Genomic DNA, 15,374 nt, shown 5'->3' on the forward strand with positions numbered 1-15,374 from the left:
GGTCCACAGGACAACTCCCCTCGAACGGCAACAAGAGCTTAACAACAACCCTCGTGAGGCCTCGTTGGCCTTCCCTTAACTCGAAATCCTTCTGCACCCTACATCTGTCCTCAGGCATACCTAAAATGTCTAATTTTGCAGGCTTGAAACACAGCACCTGCATATGAAAGGAGATACAGGCTGAAGGACCTAAAGGATCTAAGTGCTTACTTGCTACAAATGGCAGAAATTACAGGGAAAACTGCCAGGTCGGGGCAGGACACTGGATTACGTCGTACACGTTGCTAAAAGTCAGCCTGACCTATCACTGGATCTGGGGACAGGAAATACTGAAGATAGCTAAAAATCTACAGACCAATCTTCAGATCTGATTGCAGAACTAGGTATGAAGGTCAAGGCAGGGAGATAAGTAGACGAAATATCCGTTACCCACAATTAACCTACGGCTCATCTGCTCATCTGTGGAAGCCGACCGCATGCACACACAACCCATCCCGATCCTGGGACACCACACACGAGCTCAAACCCAAAAGCATGGGCGCTGGGGCTGGGAGGCGGCAACTGGTTAACCCACAGCAACACCACCATGTTTGACAGCATCCATACCTCAATTCTTCAACCACATTTAATTAATACATCCCTGGAGCGGGATACAAAGGATTGACAAAACAGTAGACCTTTGTACCACCACATACACATTCTCTGCTCCTGCTAGAAGCACTTCAACTCCACCAGCACATGAACAAATAGGATGAACACCAGCAGGGTCTTGATAATCGGCCCCGAGTAACCCATCACGCCGAGTGCTGCTGACCGAGTCCTTCAGCAGCTTACTCCGCCTTAAGAGTTTACTTCACCCAGTTCTCAAGCCAGCTATAATTAAACTCAGGCACACAGCTACTAGACAATAACCGAAGGAGACACAATAGGAATCACAAAGCCATCAGCCCAAAATACTTCCCACTTCTCTCCCCAGCCTTTCTGCAGACGCCTTGCCTGATCGACTCGCACCAAAAACCAGGACACATGGTGAGAGCGTATCCACAAAGAGCATTTGCCATTTCATAGTAAACCAGCAGCACGAGGCGAACATAAGCTTGTTATTAGCAAAGAGCAGAATCTGGGCCATCTGATGTTTTAAACTTACTTATTAATTTAGCTGCGGCTGGTAAAAGCACAATTCTAAAAAAACGCATGAATTCAAATAACTGGTTCCCCGTCTAATCCACTTGCATCGCTTTCTACTGCAGTGCAGTTAATTAAATGGTTCTCTTTATACATCCACTTTCCCCAGAAGTCTCATTAGCCAAATTAATATGATGCATATAGAGCACTTAACCCTTCAAAGAGACTAGTTTTAACAAAAGCCTGGCTTTACCTGGCAGCTGAAGCATCCCTCTAACCAATTCAGAAGGCAGAGGGGCAGACCCAGCACATGAAAAACAACTCGCTATTACAAAGCAACCATAGGAGAACCATCCCACACCACATCCCACGATACCTCCGAGTCTCTGGAACAAATACGTAATGGAAAGGAGACAGGGAACAATCTCCCAGTTAAATACACCGTGAAATTGGAGTCAGAGAGGCAGACCGCGTCTGGAACAGCCACCAACGGCCCCGTTTGCCATAACACAACAAGTCAAAGCATACCCAAAAAGTGGGAGAGTGCCCAACCCCTGAAACACAGGCCCGGTTACCCGAGCCGCTAGCCAGCTTGTCAAAAACACCTCCTTTATTTGGGTTACGCTAACAGATCACTCATCTCCTGTTGGCATCAACCACCCAGCCGAGTTAAGAGAGGTTGAAACATGCCTCCCGTTATTACTACCAGCCCCAAACCTTTTGTACAACACTTCAAATTGTACCAGAGGTCATATCTCAACAGAACATGAAATACATTGCAAAAATCTGAATTTTAGCTACAAACATCAACTTCTAGAAGAAAAGGCATCTCACAAGTCTCCCCTCCCCGCTTCCCTCCCCTTGTTACCAGCAATATCTACAATTGCTCCCATTTACAACGAACAGCTTAATTCAAATGCTTACACCAGCATCCCATAAACACATAGATAGCTTTGCCTAATCATCGGCTTGGCTCTCCATATCAACATATACAAATTACAAATAGTATTCTGGGTTAAAGCAGTGTTAATTCAATTCAAGCACTTCATGAAGTCAAAATAACAGCTCTAGCTTGCCAAGCTGAAAACCTGTAGTTTTACCCACCCGGCATCTTGCCCCAGGTAGGCAGAGAAACCTCATGTTTGTTAACGGGAGCCCCCAAAGCAAACACAGGAGCTACATCGAAGACTTTGCTCCTTCGCTCCCATCCCCAGAGTAGATGGGAGCAGCACGTTGACCGAAGCAAACACATTAGTAAAAGTTAGTAGACTGGAGAATCAAGAAAAAAAAAAAGGCGAACAACAAAACCGTCTTCTTTTACATTACAATTCAGTTCAACCTTTTAAACCCCCTTACCTGTTTTAGGGATTTACACAGCTCTCTGCCCCAGGAACAGACACCTTGCAGAGCACAACCATGGCATCCTTTTGTTGAAAGGCACCTGCAGCCTAGCAATGATCCTGCATGGCTGCAGGACAGCACTAGGTTCGTTATCCACGGGAGGTTAAAGTATGTCAAGGCAATCAGGGCAAGCTTGCATTTCAAGGTGTCTTCATCTGCATGTCACATTAATTCTAACAGACCGGCAAGCATAACACGAGAGGTTTCTGAAGCCAACGATGCAGCAGTGTTAGCTTCCTCTTGATGTCTGCGGTTGTCAAATGTGCCCCGAAGTCTCCTGCAGCAAACATGGAGTTGTACTCCTGCACTGGAACAGCCTTCCACAGCTCAGGAGCCCCCAATACAGGAGAACGCAGCAACTACAGCACACAACATTTTCAGGCCGCCTCCATTTTTTCCTCTCACCATCTGTACTACACAGTGAGGCGACTGCAAGCAAACATGCAGTCGTACCTGGGACGCGATCAGGGTGCATGCACATCCGAGGCGTGTGGAACCGTTTGCTTCAAAACCGGTCAAAATAAGGCACTGAGACACCAACGCAAAGGCTTTAAATTACCGACTCTAGCTCTCAGGAACTCTTCATCCATTCAGCACTAAACCCATCACTGCATAACTGCTGAAAAGCCCCTGGAGATGGAGGAGCGCCTCACGTATGTCAGGAAAGGCTTTATTAACATCATTTAAACACTTTTAAGGACTCATTTCGCTTTTTCTTTTGGCAATTTGGTGCAAAGGTTTACGTGCAAGATTCAAAGCAATTTCAAACTTTTTCTTCAAAATTAAAAAAAAAAATAATCAAAACTAAAGCCAAACATGTTGGGTGAACAAAATAAATCAGAAACTTAAAATTCAGGAACTCCAGCTCTTCAAACCAGCGAAGCCCCAGACTTGTACACCGTTCTGAGACGCAGGGTGGTGCTTCCCTGCTTCTTGCATGCCAGCATCAGCACCGCTTCCTCGTCAAGGTGAGGAGTAAAGCAGCAAGTGACCCCCTTTTTCACTGCAAACAAAGGGGGGTGCCACAGCAAGACAATCAACTAGATTTCTTCAGATTTGGTACAACAGGCTGGTCAACGCGAACGTGTCGGTTCTCCCTGCTTCTTGCTCAAGACCCACAACTATCAGATCAAACATTGAGCAGCAGCAGCAAGTAACCCCTCCGCTGCAAACAAAGGGGTCAAACGTTTGTCGTCAATTCACTTCCAGGCAGAAAAACCATTTTCCTCAAAAGAAACAATTTATTTAGAATGAAACAAAATCAGCTCAACTGTGAGCGCATGTTTGAGTGACAGCTACTTTTAAGCTGTGTGAGCCATAAAAAGGGTATTCCTTTACTTTTCCAGCAATCTTGTGTACACAGCACAAAGCAAAGAGGTCATTTTTTTTTTTCCACTTAAAACACGGGCATTGGCATCACAATAGCAGATACACAACTTTTTTTTTTTTTTAAAGCTGCCATTTTAGTAAAATGCACAAATACTAAACAGATAAGCTTTCTTCCATCAAGAGGCCCATGTAAATTCCACATAAGCCACAGCTTCTCTTCCCAAAGGTCCATTAGAGCTTGGTATCCCATGCGGTTGTCTTCTGCAGTCCACCAGCTTTGCTTGCAGGAGGAAAGAAAATGTTATTTCAATACAAATGTATACAACAGATTTTTTCCCCTTCCTACGTTATACAGATGAACACAAAGAGCTACAAGGCCTTTCTGAGTATTCTACTCGGACTTCAAAAAGCACCAATACCACCCACGGGCACGAAACCTTGAAATGAAGTCACCTTCTATGTATAGATGCATAACAAGTAGTGCAGGGCTTCTTTTTGGACCAAGGTTAAACTAGGCTTACAGTACTGATGATTATTCAACTTTCAGTAACAGTTAATGGGACACGTCAAAGATAATTAACCATGAGAAAAACCAACCGAATTATCGATAATTCGGTTGACTTTCCTCAAAGACTATTTCCTGAAGGCAACTTATCAACAAAAATATGAAATGTAGTGTTACACGTTTCTGTCTTGTTCTCATTTTGCTGCGTAATTCTAACAGCAGACAACTCCAATATTAAAGAAAAGGTCAAATCAAAGACACACCTAATATAATTTAAAATTGTTACTATTCAAGTAATATTTCTCATCCATCATTTTCACACAATCAAAACTGCATGAAGTTGAATATTCAATTAACCATTCTCTGAACCATACGGTCTGCTTTAAGCCTAATACAAAAATCATCTCATCATTCAGTTTGTAAATCATTGGAATATCTGTCCTTCGGTGCTATCTGCAGAAAGTAATAAAGGGGGAGACAAAGGGGAAAGAACCCCAAAAGCTCTATAGTCACACGGCAAGAATTTCTTCCACTCTTGTTTCTGTTCAACAGGCATACAAGCAGACTCCCCAGGAGTACTGCCCTCAACACTGTTTTTCTTAAAGCCAGGAACTACGATTTTCCAAGCCATTTTTCCCTGAGTCCTCAGAGTTTTTGAACCAGTCTTCACAATTTTGATTCACTCCTCCTCCCCATTAATACTTAAGGCCTTTCACCTCAGTTACCATCAACCAGATGGTTCCCCAACCGACGCAAGAAATCTAAAACTCTCTTCTCCGCCCTCCACAGGGGGCTGAGCAAGTTGTCACCAAAACATTTCAATCCTTTAACATCCTTGTAATTAAAAAAAAAAAAATTACAAAAGAAAAAAAAGAGAGAGAGGGTGAGATTTGTCTGCCTGGCCCGTAACGTCCTTCTCCCTCTGCGATGCTTACAAGGATGCGTCGGTATTTGTAACCCAGGAGCCTGAAACCTCTGGAGTTGAGGGTAACGTCAGTGTTAGCACCGCAGTCCCAGTGAACAGCAGACCGTACACTAGACGGGAGCAAACAAAGCCACTGGCCGGCAGCCAAGGAAGTTGCGTAAAGTTTCCAATTAAAAAAGAAAAAAAAACCAACTAAAATCTTAAACAAAAGTATGAGTCATCTGAGGTTCTTTCCCCAAAGCATAAAGCATAACTATGAAATGATTCAGGAAAAGGACATCCTTTTTCCACGCTAATTCAACAAACTAATGAAATATAGGAACATCAGCTGCACACAACGTTAGAAGAAACACTGAGCTCTCGCTAGAGCAACGTAATGCCAAACACGACGAGAGAGCTAAAGTCTGCTACATCTGTTTTGCTCTATACAGAAGTGGTATTACATACGGACTTCTACTCGTGTTCAGCCCTGGCCAAGACGACTTTTAGTGGACAGTTACTCCAATGGTGCACACTTCAGAGCCTAAGAGAAAAGCACAGCCGACCAAGCTGTACCAGCCTTGATGGCAGCACGTGAACTTAAGTGCGGCAAAAAAAATGTTGCCAGTCAACTATGTTTTGACATTAAGAACCCTCAAAGGGTGTTAAAATCCTTGCTTACAAAACAGAGCAGCAACCACAAATAAACCAGATTTAAAGAAGCAGGTACTCCATTAAATAAGGAACCAGAAAACCTGGAGTCAAATACAGCCTCGCCTGTTCCTTATTACCCTCCAGCGCAGCACAATTTTGACTCGTAAAAGCCTGTGGCGGATATAACCACCGCTATTGTACAAGGAAAAATGGAAGTGCACCTAGGATGCTCTTTCCAAAAGGGTTCCCACGCCGAGTTTGCTTTGACAAGCTATGTTGACCCCAAGTTTTATGGGTTTTAAAAACAGGTGCCTACTGCATATCAGCGTAACAAACACTGTTCTCAGCAAATTTAAGTGTTGAACACAAACGACGTTAGAGCTGCTTTTTTTTTTTTTTTTTTTGGTTTTGGGCAGATTTGAATTCCCAGCGGTTCAAGTTTCTTTCCTTTAAAACTCTGCGCGCGCAAGTGACTCATGTCAGATGCAATGAGAAAACTCACTGTAAATGCAAGCAGCACTTCAAGTGAGTTAGCAGCAGTGTTGATTACCTGCTGACACACAACAGACACCTGCTAGAATTAAAACAGACATTCTTTGCAATAAGTGGTAAATACGCTGTATCTTCTAAAAGATATAGTTATTTGCGTTATCGGTGTCATTTCAAAAAATTCTCATTGTTAATAGTAAGATGAACAGCTGAATTCTGCCATCTATTACATTCATGCTGAAGGACAACAACCCAGAAATCCTGGATTTTACCCTCAAACATTTAAGAGCATTAAATGAGGCTTGTACGTTTCCATTTAGAAAGAAAAGTAGCTATAAAACCAAAATCCATTTTCAAGATATGCTGTCACATTCAAGTTCTCAGTTCACCGCGATGCTTGGGATACTATGTCTACTCATTCCAGTCGGTTAAAGGAAATCAAAGCCCACTTAAACCAAAGCACTCTCTGACGAGTGGTTCAGTAAAGCGGTATTACAGAAATTCCTATTTTTGTGACAGCGCATCTCAAGCAAGTACTTCAGAACTGTTGTGCCCATAAAATACATTCAAGACATTTCCTCCTTCATCTACCATTCGCAACCTGTTCCGCATTTTGAACTCGATTTCTGTCATGCAAGTTGAAACAGAAACCAAGTTGTCCCTGTACCAATTGCCCAAGGAATATATCGGAGGATCGACCGAGTGAAGCAGCATCGCTTTTACATTGCCCGAGTCTCTGAAAACATGGCTAAGTGCAAGACTACATTCTGGGTTTAAGTGCAAGATTACAATTTTGGGGCCTGTAAAGAGATACAGTCAGATTTACACTTCAGTTTAGAAGCTAGCTGCAACATCCTTTTGGTTGTTAAATAAACCAACAGGGATTTAGATCCCTTCGTCCCTCCTAAATGCGTGTCTTAGCCACGTGGCCAAGACAGCTGGAGAAAAGTGCCCAAATGGGTGGGGAAAAAAATGTAAGAGAAAATGAACTAAGTTCTTCGAAAAAAAAAGCAAACTGTTTCCTCCTAGAATCACAGGAACAAGAGCTCAAATCTCAGCATCTCGGAGTACTTTTAATACTTCTCCAAGATGCTAAAACCACTTTACTCCAGATGCCTATAAAATGATAAACCTCATGTAATGCCCACTGTACTGTACCTGAAAAGTCCCTAGCAGACAGCAGTTTCTTGCTATTAACAAAGAGGTAAAACGTTAATGAGAACTTTTATGTAATTAAATTATCACAGAATTAAAACCATCTCTGGAGAGAAGCACACTTGCTCAGAGTTTGCACTGTGGAACCAGACCCCACTGTACCTGCAACTCTTTGAAAAAAGGCAGTAAAAACAAAAAACCACAATATAACTAAAGTTATTCTTAAAGCACCTCCTTGTTTCTTGCATACCAGAGTAAGCACAAGACATTCATGGTTTGTAACAAAGTCCTCAGCTATTTACCAAACATTGTCACTGCTACAAACCCAAAGTGCATATATGGGATACAACAGAACTCAAGAAATAGGAGAAATACACCTGTTAAAAAAGCATACTTTCAGTGCATGCATTTTGAGGGGCTGGATGAAATTATCAAACACCCAATAAAGGAATTAAATGTTCTGCAGTGTACCCGAGAGCAGGTGCTGGTCACCTGAAAGACATCAACCTTGAGCCATGCAACTCAAAGGGAAACCATTCAGGCTCCTGAGGAAAGGGATCACGCGTGCCAAAGGGCCGCTGGCCTGAGGCCATCACAGAATTTCAAGGACTCGAAAAACGAGTTGACACCAGTCCGCTAGCAAGTATGTGGTTTTCCATTTAAACTACTGAGTGCTTTAAATCTGGTCTTTTAGGTTTGTAACTCTATCGAGGATGAGCTATTGAACTTGCTTTAAAATACATGAAATGAAAAAAGGACACGAATCAAAATTAAGAAGATGGGAGTTTGTTCTTCCCCCCTCCCCAGTTTTTGTTTTTCCTCTTTTTTTTCTTTTTTTTTTTTTTTTTTTTTGTAAATCAAAGCAGGCCTAGCCTCCCTGCTATCCCCACCGACAGGGGATTCTCAAAATATCCTATTCACGCTAACAGCTAACCAACCTTTCTGGCTTCTACCTTTATAGAAAAATGTAGTAACAGAAAAACGGGCAGGGAAAGTCACCTACAAACAAAGATCTAATTTAAAATAATGACAGGGCTGGCTAAGGCTGTATCCCATAGCACCTGGCACACGCTGGAGGGGCTGTGTGGAGGAGTAGGCAGGGTTGGGTACAGAGAACACGAGGGCCTTAGGATGCCCCACGGACAATGATCATGACCAGATAGTCGTCCTCTGATTTGGCCAGCGCCTTGGCCGTGGAGTCCAGGAACTGCTGGGAGAAATCGCAGGGCGGAAAGGCGTGCAGGACCCCGCTGTTCTCCTTGTCTTTGTTACCCCCCACAGGGAGGCTGATCACCCCAGCAGCCTGCTTTTGCTTTAGATAGGACACCAGATTCCTGAGTGGCCTCTGGGTGGAGGTGGTGGCGGCCTCGCTAGCTCCGGCTGCGGAGCGGTTGTCTGATGCGCCAGGCACAGCCAAAAGGATGGCGTAGCCGTTGGGACCCGCCACTTTGATGCGACGATTGACCTCGTCCAGCTTGGGCTGGTCCAGACGAAGACGTTGGGTGATCTTGAGCTGAGCTACTTTCCCACCAGTCGCTCCCTCCACGAGGAGACTGCTGGCAACACCGAGGTCCCCCTGAAGCAGATGCATATTGGACGGGAAGTTGCTGTTCTTCAGCAGAAGCATCCCCTGCCAAGCCAAGCACAGCTTGGGGGCTCCCCCGGCCTGCGACGCTCCATCCTGCTGCTGTTTCTGAGGAGGAGGTTTGAGGCGGGAGCCTCCGCCGCCTCCTTCCGTAGCGCGCTCATCCTTTTTGGCCGGACTTTTGCACTCCTGCGCGGCGGCTGCCGCAGAAGCGCGATGCTTCCGCTCCCGTTCGGCGGAATTCTTGCGGTCGCGCTTTTCGTTCTGACCCCGCTCCAGGCTGCCCCTGCGCGATTCCCGGACAGGCGAAGGCCGCTCCAACAGGAGCAAGCGGGAGGATGAGCGCTCGGGGTCACTACTGTAACGCTCCCTCCCTCCGAGGAGCTCGGGGCTGCGGTCCGGTGGAGAGGTTGTGGCCAAACAGTGACGCTTACGGGAGGAAGAAGAGCGCTCACTGTCTGGAGAGCGGTCCAAGTGCCGGCCTCCATCCTCTGCCAGTCTCCGTTTCCTAGGCTGATCCCTACTACTACTGCCCAATTCCCTCTCCCCTCGGTCCCGCTCCAAGGACCAACCATCCCGGCGGCGCTCTAGGCTTTCCAGTGGGTCATAGGCAGCTGCCCGATTACTCCTATCCCGTACAGGGGGTGGGGGGGGCACCCACTCTGTCTCAGGATAAAGGTCTCTGTCACGGTCTCTATAGAGTAATGGTGGTGTCCTGTCCCGGGCCCCCCGAAGAGGATCAGGTGGGGCTCCCCGGTGAGCCCCAAAAGCAGCCGCCTCTGCCACGAGCTCGTAATGAGCAGGGGGTGGCAAGGGCAGAGGCTGCAGGTAGGGCTGCTGGTACCGATGCTCAGTGTCGGCAAAGTCTACGCGGAGCCGGCGATCTGGCCCACCCAAGGGGAAACCACGCATGTGAGTGCACGCTGCCTGCGCCGCGTCCAAGCTCTCATACTGGATATAGGCCCACGAATCACCTTTGCGGTAATCGATAGTGCGAATGGTGCCAAACCGATCAAACTCCCTCGCCAGGGCAGCAAGGGGCACCCAGGGCCCAAGGCCACCCACCCAGAGCCTGGTAGTCGGAGTGGCTTTACCATACCCAATCTTGATGGGGTTGCGCAGAAGCACCTTTCCTGACATGGCCAACTTGGCCCGGTGCGCCATGTCCAGATTTTCGAATTTAAGAAAACCATACGTGCTGGTCTGCCCGCGCCCCGGCCTTTTGATGTCCACCTCAGTGATGACCCCGAAACGGTCAAAAGCTCGGCGTAAATCTGACTCGCTCACGGTGATGTCCAGGTTGCCCAGGAACAAGGTGCGGTTGGCTCTCTGGTCGTCCTCGGGGCTGATCTCCTCCTCGCCGGTGGCTCCAGCACCCCCTCCTCCTCCACGAAAGCCCCCAGCAGCCGCCACACCAGCCACCCGCTCCAGCCCATAGGCCGGCCGCACTCGCGCTTCATAGAAACCCCCGTAGTCCCTCTCCCTCTCCAACTCCCTGGGCAGAGGGGGCGGAGGCGGCAAGCGGCCCAGGGCGAGCTGCTGCAGCCGGTAGTCTCGATAACCCAGGGCCCCGCCGCTACCGGCAGGTGACAAGGCCCGCTGCGTCGCCCCAGCCGGAGGGTGCCGCACAGCCGCTGCCGCCGCGGCCGCCACCCCTACGGCCGCCGTGCCGTAGGGAGACTCCTTGTCCAGCAGCGCCGGGGAACGGCTGCTGCGTCGCCGGCTGCTCCCTCCGCCGCCCCCGACGTAGACGGCCTCGATTTTCAGCGGGCGGTCGTAGAGCACGAGGCGGCCGCGGGCGTGCTTGGCGGCGCGGGCGTCCTCGGGCCGGCGGAAGTTGACGAAGGCCACGCGCTCGTCGGCAGCGCCGGTGCCGGGCGGGAGGCGGCTGATTTTGACGCTCACGTCGCCGAAGCGCTTGAACTCGTGGAAGAGCCCGTCCTCCACTGCCTCGTCGCTCAGCGCCGAGCCCAGCTCGCTGATCTTCAGCGTCTTGTACTCCCCGCCGCCACCCGACTCGGAGGAGGAGGAGGACGGGGCCGCCGCCGGCGCCCGGGACTCACCCCCACCGCCGCGGCTGCTGCTGCTCCGCGACGCTTCCGCGGTTTTGCCGCTGCCGCCGCCGTAGCCGTGCCGGCTGCCCCCGCCGCCCGCCGCCGCCGCCGCCCCGGCCTCGTACTCGCGGCTGCCGGCGCGGCCGGCCTTGTCCGGGTGCGGGCCGCGCCGGCTGCTCCCGCTGTTGCTCTCGTTGGAGGCTGCCGCTGCCGCCGCTTTCCCGCCGCTGCCGTTGGAGCCGCCGGAGCCGCTCGGCTTCTTGCTGCTCCGCTCGCCCCGCGCCGACGAGGAGGAGGACGCCGAGTCCTCGCCGCCCCCGCCGCCCCGCGAACGCTTGGCTTTGGCCGGCGAGCGCTCCTTGCCCTTCATGGCGGCGGGCGGCGGGGCCCCCTCCCGCCCCCGGCCCTGCTCCCGCCGGCGGCCTCACCGACTGACTGACCGCCGCGCTCACGCACCCGCCGCCATCTTGGAAGCCGCGGCGGCAGCGAGCCCCGCCCCCTCGGCGCCCATTGGGCGCTCGGCGCCGGCCCGCCGCCCTCGTTGGCCGCCGAGCCCGTCACCCCCACCCCCTCGCCCCCGCCGGGCGGAAGGCCCGCCCACTCCCCCTTTCTGCCCTTTTCGACTGGCTCCACGGGCTGTCTTTCAGCCGGCCGGCCTCGCGCGGGAAGAGCCGCCCCCCCCACTCCTCCCCGTCCCGCTCGCTCATTGGACGGTTAGAAAGGGCGCGGCCTTCTGATTGGGGACCCCCCTGTCAATCGTAGCAGTTCAACCATGGGAGGACTTCCCCTGCTCATTGGCCATTGGGCCGAACTTACCTCCTCCTTCTGATTGGTTCTCTTACCTGCCAGTTATAATGGTCCTCCTGCGGCCCCGCCCCTCCCTTCCCCATTGGCCCGCTCGCTTAGACGCGGGTTCCCATCGTCCCTCTCAAATTCTCGCGAGCTGCTCTTTCCCCGCCCCCTTTCCTCATTGGTCACTGCTAACCTCTCCTGCACTGCTCTGATTGGCTGAAGTCTACGCCGCTCCCGAAGAAGCGCGGGCTGCTGCCCAAACTCCACTCTTCGTTTATCACTGGGCGAGAAAAATCTCCCCAGGCACCTGATTGGGTGCAGTGAGATAGCTTGCGGATAGGCTAAAGCAGAGATCAGTCAGGCTTTCTCTGACTCTGATTGGCCACAGTGGGGAAGAGGGCGGTTCCCCGGCAGAGTTCGCCGTGCGGCCGCGGCTGAGGGCTCAGAGCGCGCCGGGCTGCGGCGCGGAGCGGAGGCGGGTGGGGGGGGGTGCGGTCTTCGCCCGTCTCCTCAGCCCGCAGGGACGCGCGAGCGGCCGGGGGGATAAACGCCACCGGGGTGGGCTGGGGCTCAACTTCACCGGAGGGGGAAAGGAGAGAGCGTTCAAGCGGGTCGCGACAGCTCGGCCTACAGTCAGTGCCTGTTCTGTCCTCCGCCTGTTTCCTTGTACGTGTCCGCACCAGGAAATACACTGAAACACCTTCCGGTGCGGCTGTGGGGAGTCCCGCAGGTCTCTGGGCCGCCAGCGTGCTGGGGTGAGCCCCGGGGCCCGGCCCTCCCCTCTGGGTGTCGGAGCCTGAGGAGGAGCGGCAGGGAGCAGGGCTGGGGACTGTCTGCATGTCACGGTCACGCCTCGCCCTGTTACTGCCTCGCTCGGGGTGTTCAAACCATTTGCAACATTCCCCATTTAAAGCATCACAGAAAACGTGAGTTGTGTGGATACGTTTCCACTTTCACCAGCGTTCTCGTCGTTCACTCGGGAGCTCAAGAGGTGGTTCGGGATGGGAAAGAACGGCTTTGGTTTCGGTCTTCCGAGGCGAAGGGTTCGGAGCCGCTGTGACCTCCAGGTCGGAGAAACCCAGTCCCCATCGAAGGGAAGCGGCTCTCATCCGTGTATCTTGTGAGGATCCGCTCCCCCGAGCACTGCCACATGGGCCCCTGAGCTCTTGCTCCTCTTTGCCCCTCCTGCTCTGCCTGTGCGTAGTGTAGAAGGGAAAAAGAAAGGTTCAAAGGGTGAGAGCTGTGGCAGGGGTGGACCCCGCTGTCCCCCGTTGAAGTGCTGCCCCTGCATCCTACTATCCCATAAATCATCCCCCCCAAACTCTAATTTCACACCCCTAGGGCTGTGCTGGAGAATTATCCCTTCGTTCTTCTTGGCTGCCATTGAAACGCATCGAAATCCAGCAGTACCTGAGGAGAGAAAAAAAAACTGCAACCACACTGCAGTAGGAAGAACTTCATTTAATCCGGCGATGCTACAGCCCCCCTGAGCCGTGTTTTATAATCACAGCCTAAGTGGTTTGAAATAAGGCGAGCAGAAAGCACAATGTTCCCTCGCTGTGCCTCTGAGTGAAGTGTCCTCGCATCTCTGTGTCACCCCATGGAAACAAGATCGCTCCCCAGGAACGTCTTAATCCAACAGAGGGAGAATTGAATCAGATTTTTTAATAGCGGTCCATTAGACTGCATTTCTCCCTGTCATATCATCTCCTGACAGAGATGGTACACAGAGGCTCCTGAAGTTGTGGGTGGGTTTTCAGTGGTGGGTAAATAGCTGATGTCTAAATATAGACCTAGGAGTGATAGAAATGGTGTTTGAAATATATGTTGAGCTTCTGAAAAAGAGATCCTCCTATGTAACAACACTGAGTTAACAGGCATATCAGAGGCAGACCCGCAATGATACGGGAGCTCGGCTCACGTGGATATAATTATCATAAAGTATATGGAAGACAGATACAATTAGGTGGATGTGAATCGTCCAGATGAAGTGATACAAAGGTATGTTACATGTGGGACTGGCGGCATCACTGGCAGGGAGGAGACGTGGAGTCTGTCAGAGGGGCTTATCACAACCCCTGCTCTTGTCTGGGTCGAGCTGCTTTCCTGGGGAGACAAAACTGAAGGATAAAGCTCAGGCATTATTGTTTCCCCCTAGAAAAATTGCTGTTTTGTCAAGGTGTTACCATTTTACAGAAATATCTCTCTTCCAGGGCCAGGGTTGCTAGAAGGGTTTCTGGAGGCTGGGTTGGAACTGATTGAGGAAGGAGACTCAGCCCGCAGCATGCTCTGGGGACCAGAATATCCCAGTTTACAGTCAAAAAGCATCCCTTTAGTCTGAATCAGATGCGCCCGCATCCCGTGCAGATACCCCTCCCCGCCAGCTCCCCTCCTGCATGTCCCATGGTGTCTGTCAGAGCATCGCAGAGGAGCTGAGGAATCACTCCTCGGCTAGGTAAGATAAAACCGTGGGGAAAAACCAATTTTGCCATATTTCAGCTTCATCTTTGAGGTTACATCTGGTAAAACCTGGCACAGCTCCACTGGCTTGAGAGGAAACGCATCACTTTAAACAGCTAGTGGTAGAGCCGTCTATCTGCCAAGGTCCTAACCGCTTCCTCCTGGTGCCTCGGGTTGGGAGAGAAACATAGAAAGTAAAATTCCTCAGCTGATGAGTCACGGCGTAAAAGACACCTTGGGGGAGCGCTGGGCCACATCACCGCAGGGACGGGCCCTCCTGACGGACATTTTATCTGATTTCAGTCCTCCTGACCCGCTCCTTCCAAGGACCCAAGCTCCTTCTCTTCTCCTCCTGGATTTTTCCACCTCCGCATCAGCCGTCGTCGACGTGGATCTCTGCAGCGCCCGGTTCGGCGGCACTGGTGCGTTTTGGAGTGGGTTTTGGCACCAGGAAAAGGCAACGCAGCAGCAGAAAGGAGCCCTGGAGAGGATTGCGCTTTGTCAGGCCATGAGAAACGACCCGGCGTAAGCTGGAATCTCCCCCCAGGCCCAGGCTAGATAAAGAGCGCTCTGTCTGCGCTTATATATATGTGTATGAATAATTAAGGTGCCAGATGGCCCTTCAGCCCCTGGCCTAGATATAAATGTCTAATTACATTTGGTGTCCGTGGGAGTTGGGCATCCAGGTCCCTCTGCGGAGCTGGGCTCATCCTGGAGGATACTTGGGTGTTGCAGAACCAAAGAAACTTGTTGTTTTCCTGCAAAAACCGTTCTCTAGGGATTTAACTGTGCGTGTTCCTTTCAAAACCTGGCTGGAGATGATCGCAGAGGAACAGGTCAGTCTGATGGAGGAGGAGAAGCAAAGAGGGCTCCCTGGCAGGATCCCAAAGCCCCTGCTCTGAGCCCCGCTGATCGACACAA

At 50.7% G+C, this 15,374-nt stretch overlaps 1 protein-coding gene across 1 annotated transcript; it reads right to left on the reverse strand.

Annotated features, from left to right (window-relative positions):
* Window positions 1-8,433: 8,433 nt before the first annotated feature.
* RBM15 (RNA binding motif protein 15) lies at window positions 8,434-11,574 on the reverse strand. The gene has a single exon (XM_050911427.1). It carries the CDS (start codon window positions 11,569-11,571, stop codon window positions 8,689-8,691), a length of 2,883 nt encoding a protein of 960 aa, XP_050767384.1. The 5' UTR covers window positions 11,572-11,574; the 3' UTR covers window positions 8,434-8,688.
* Window positions 11,575-15,374: the final 3,800 nt, after the last annotated feature.

Source organism: Gymnogyps californianus, chromosome 27, assembly GCF_018139145.2.
Source record: "Gymnogyps californianus isolate 813 chromosome 27, ASM1813914v2, whole genome shotgun sequence".
Lineage (NCBI taxonomy): Eukaryota > Metazoa > Chordata > Aves > Accipitriformes > Cathartidae > Gymnogyps > Gymnogyps californianus.

Bases quoted from the DNA above. Each gene is read 5' to 3' on its own strand.
- RBM15 (XM_050911427.1), bottom strand. From the start codon at position 11,571: ATGAAGGGCAAGGAGCGCTCGCCGGCCAAAGCCAAGCGTTCGCGGGGC.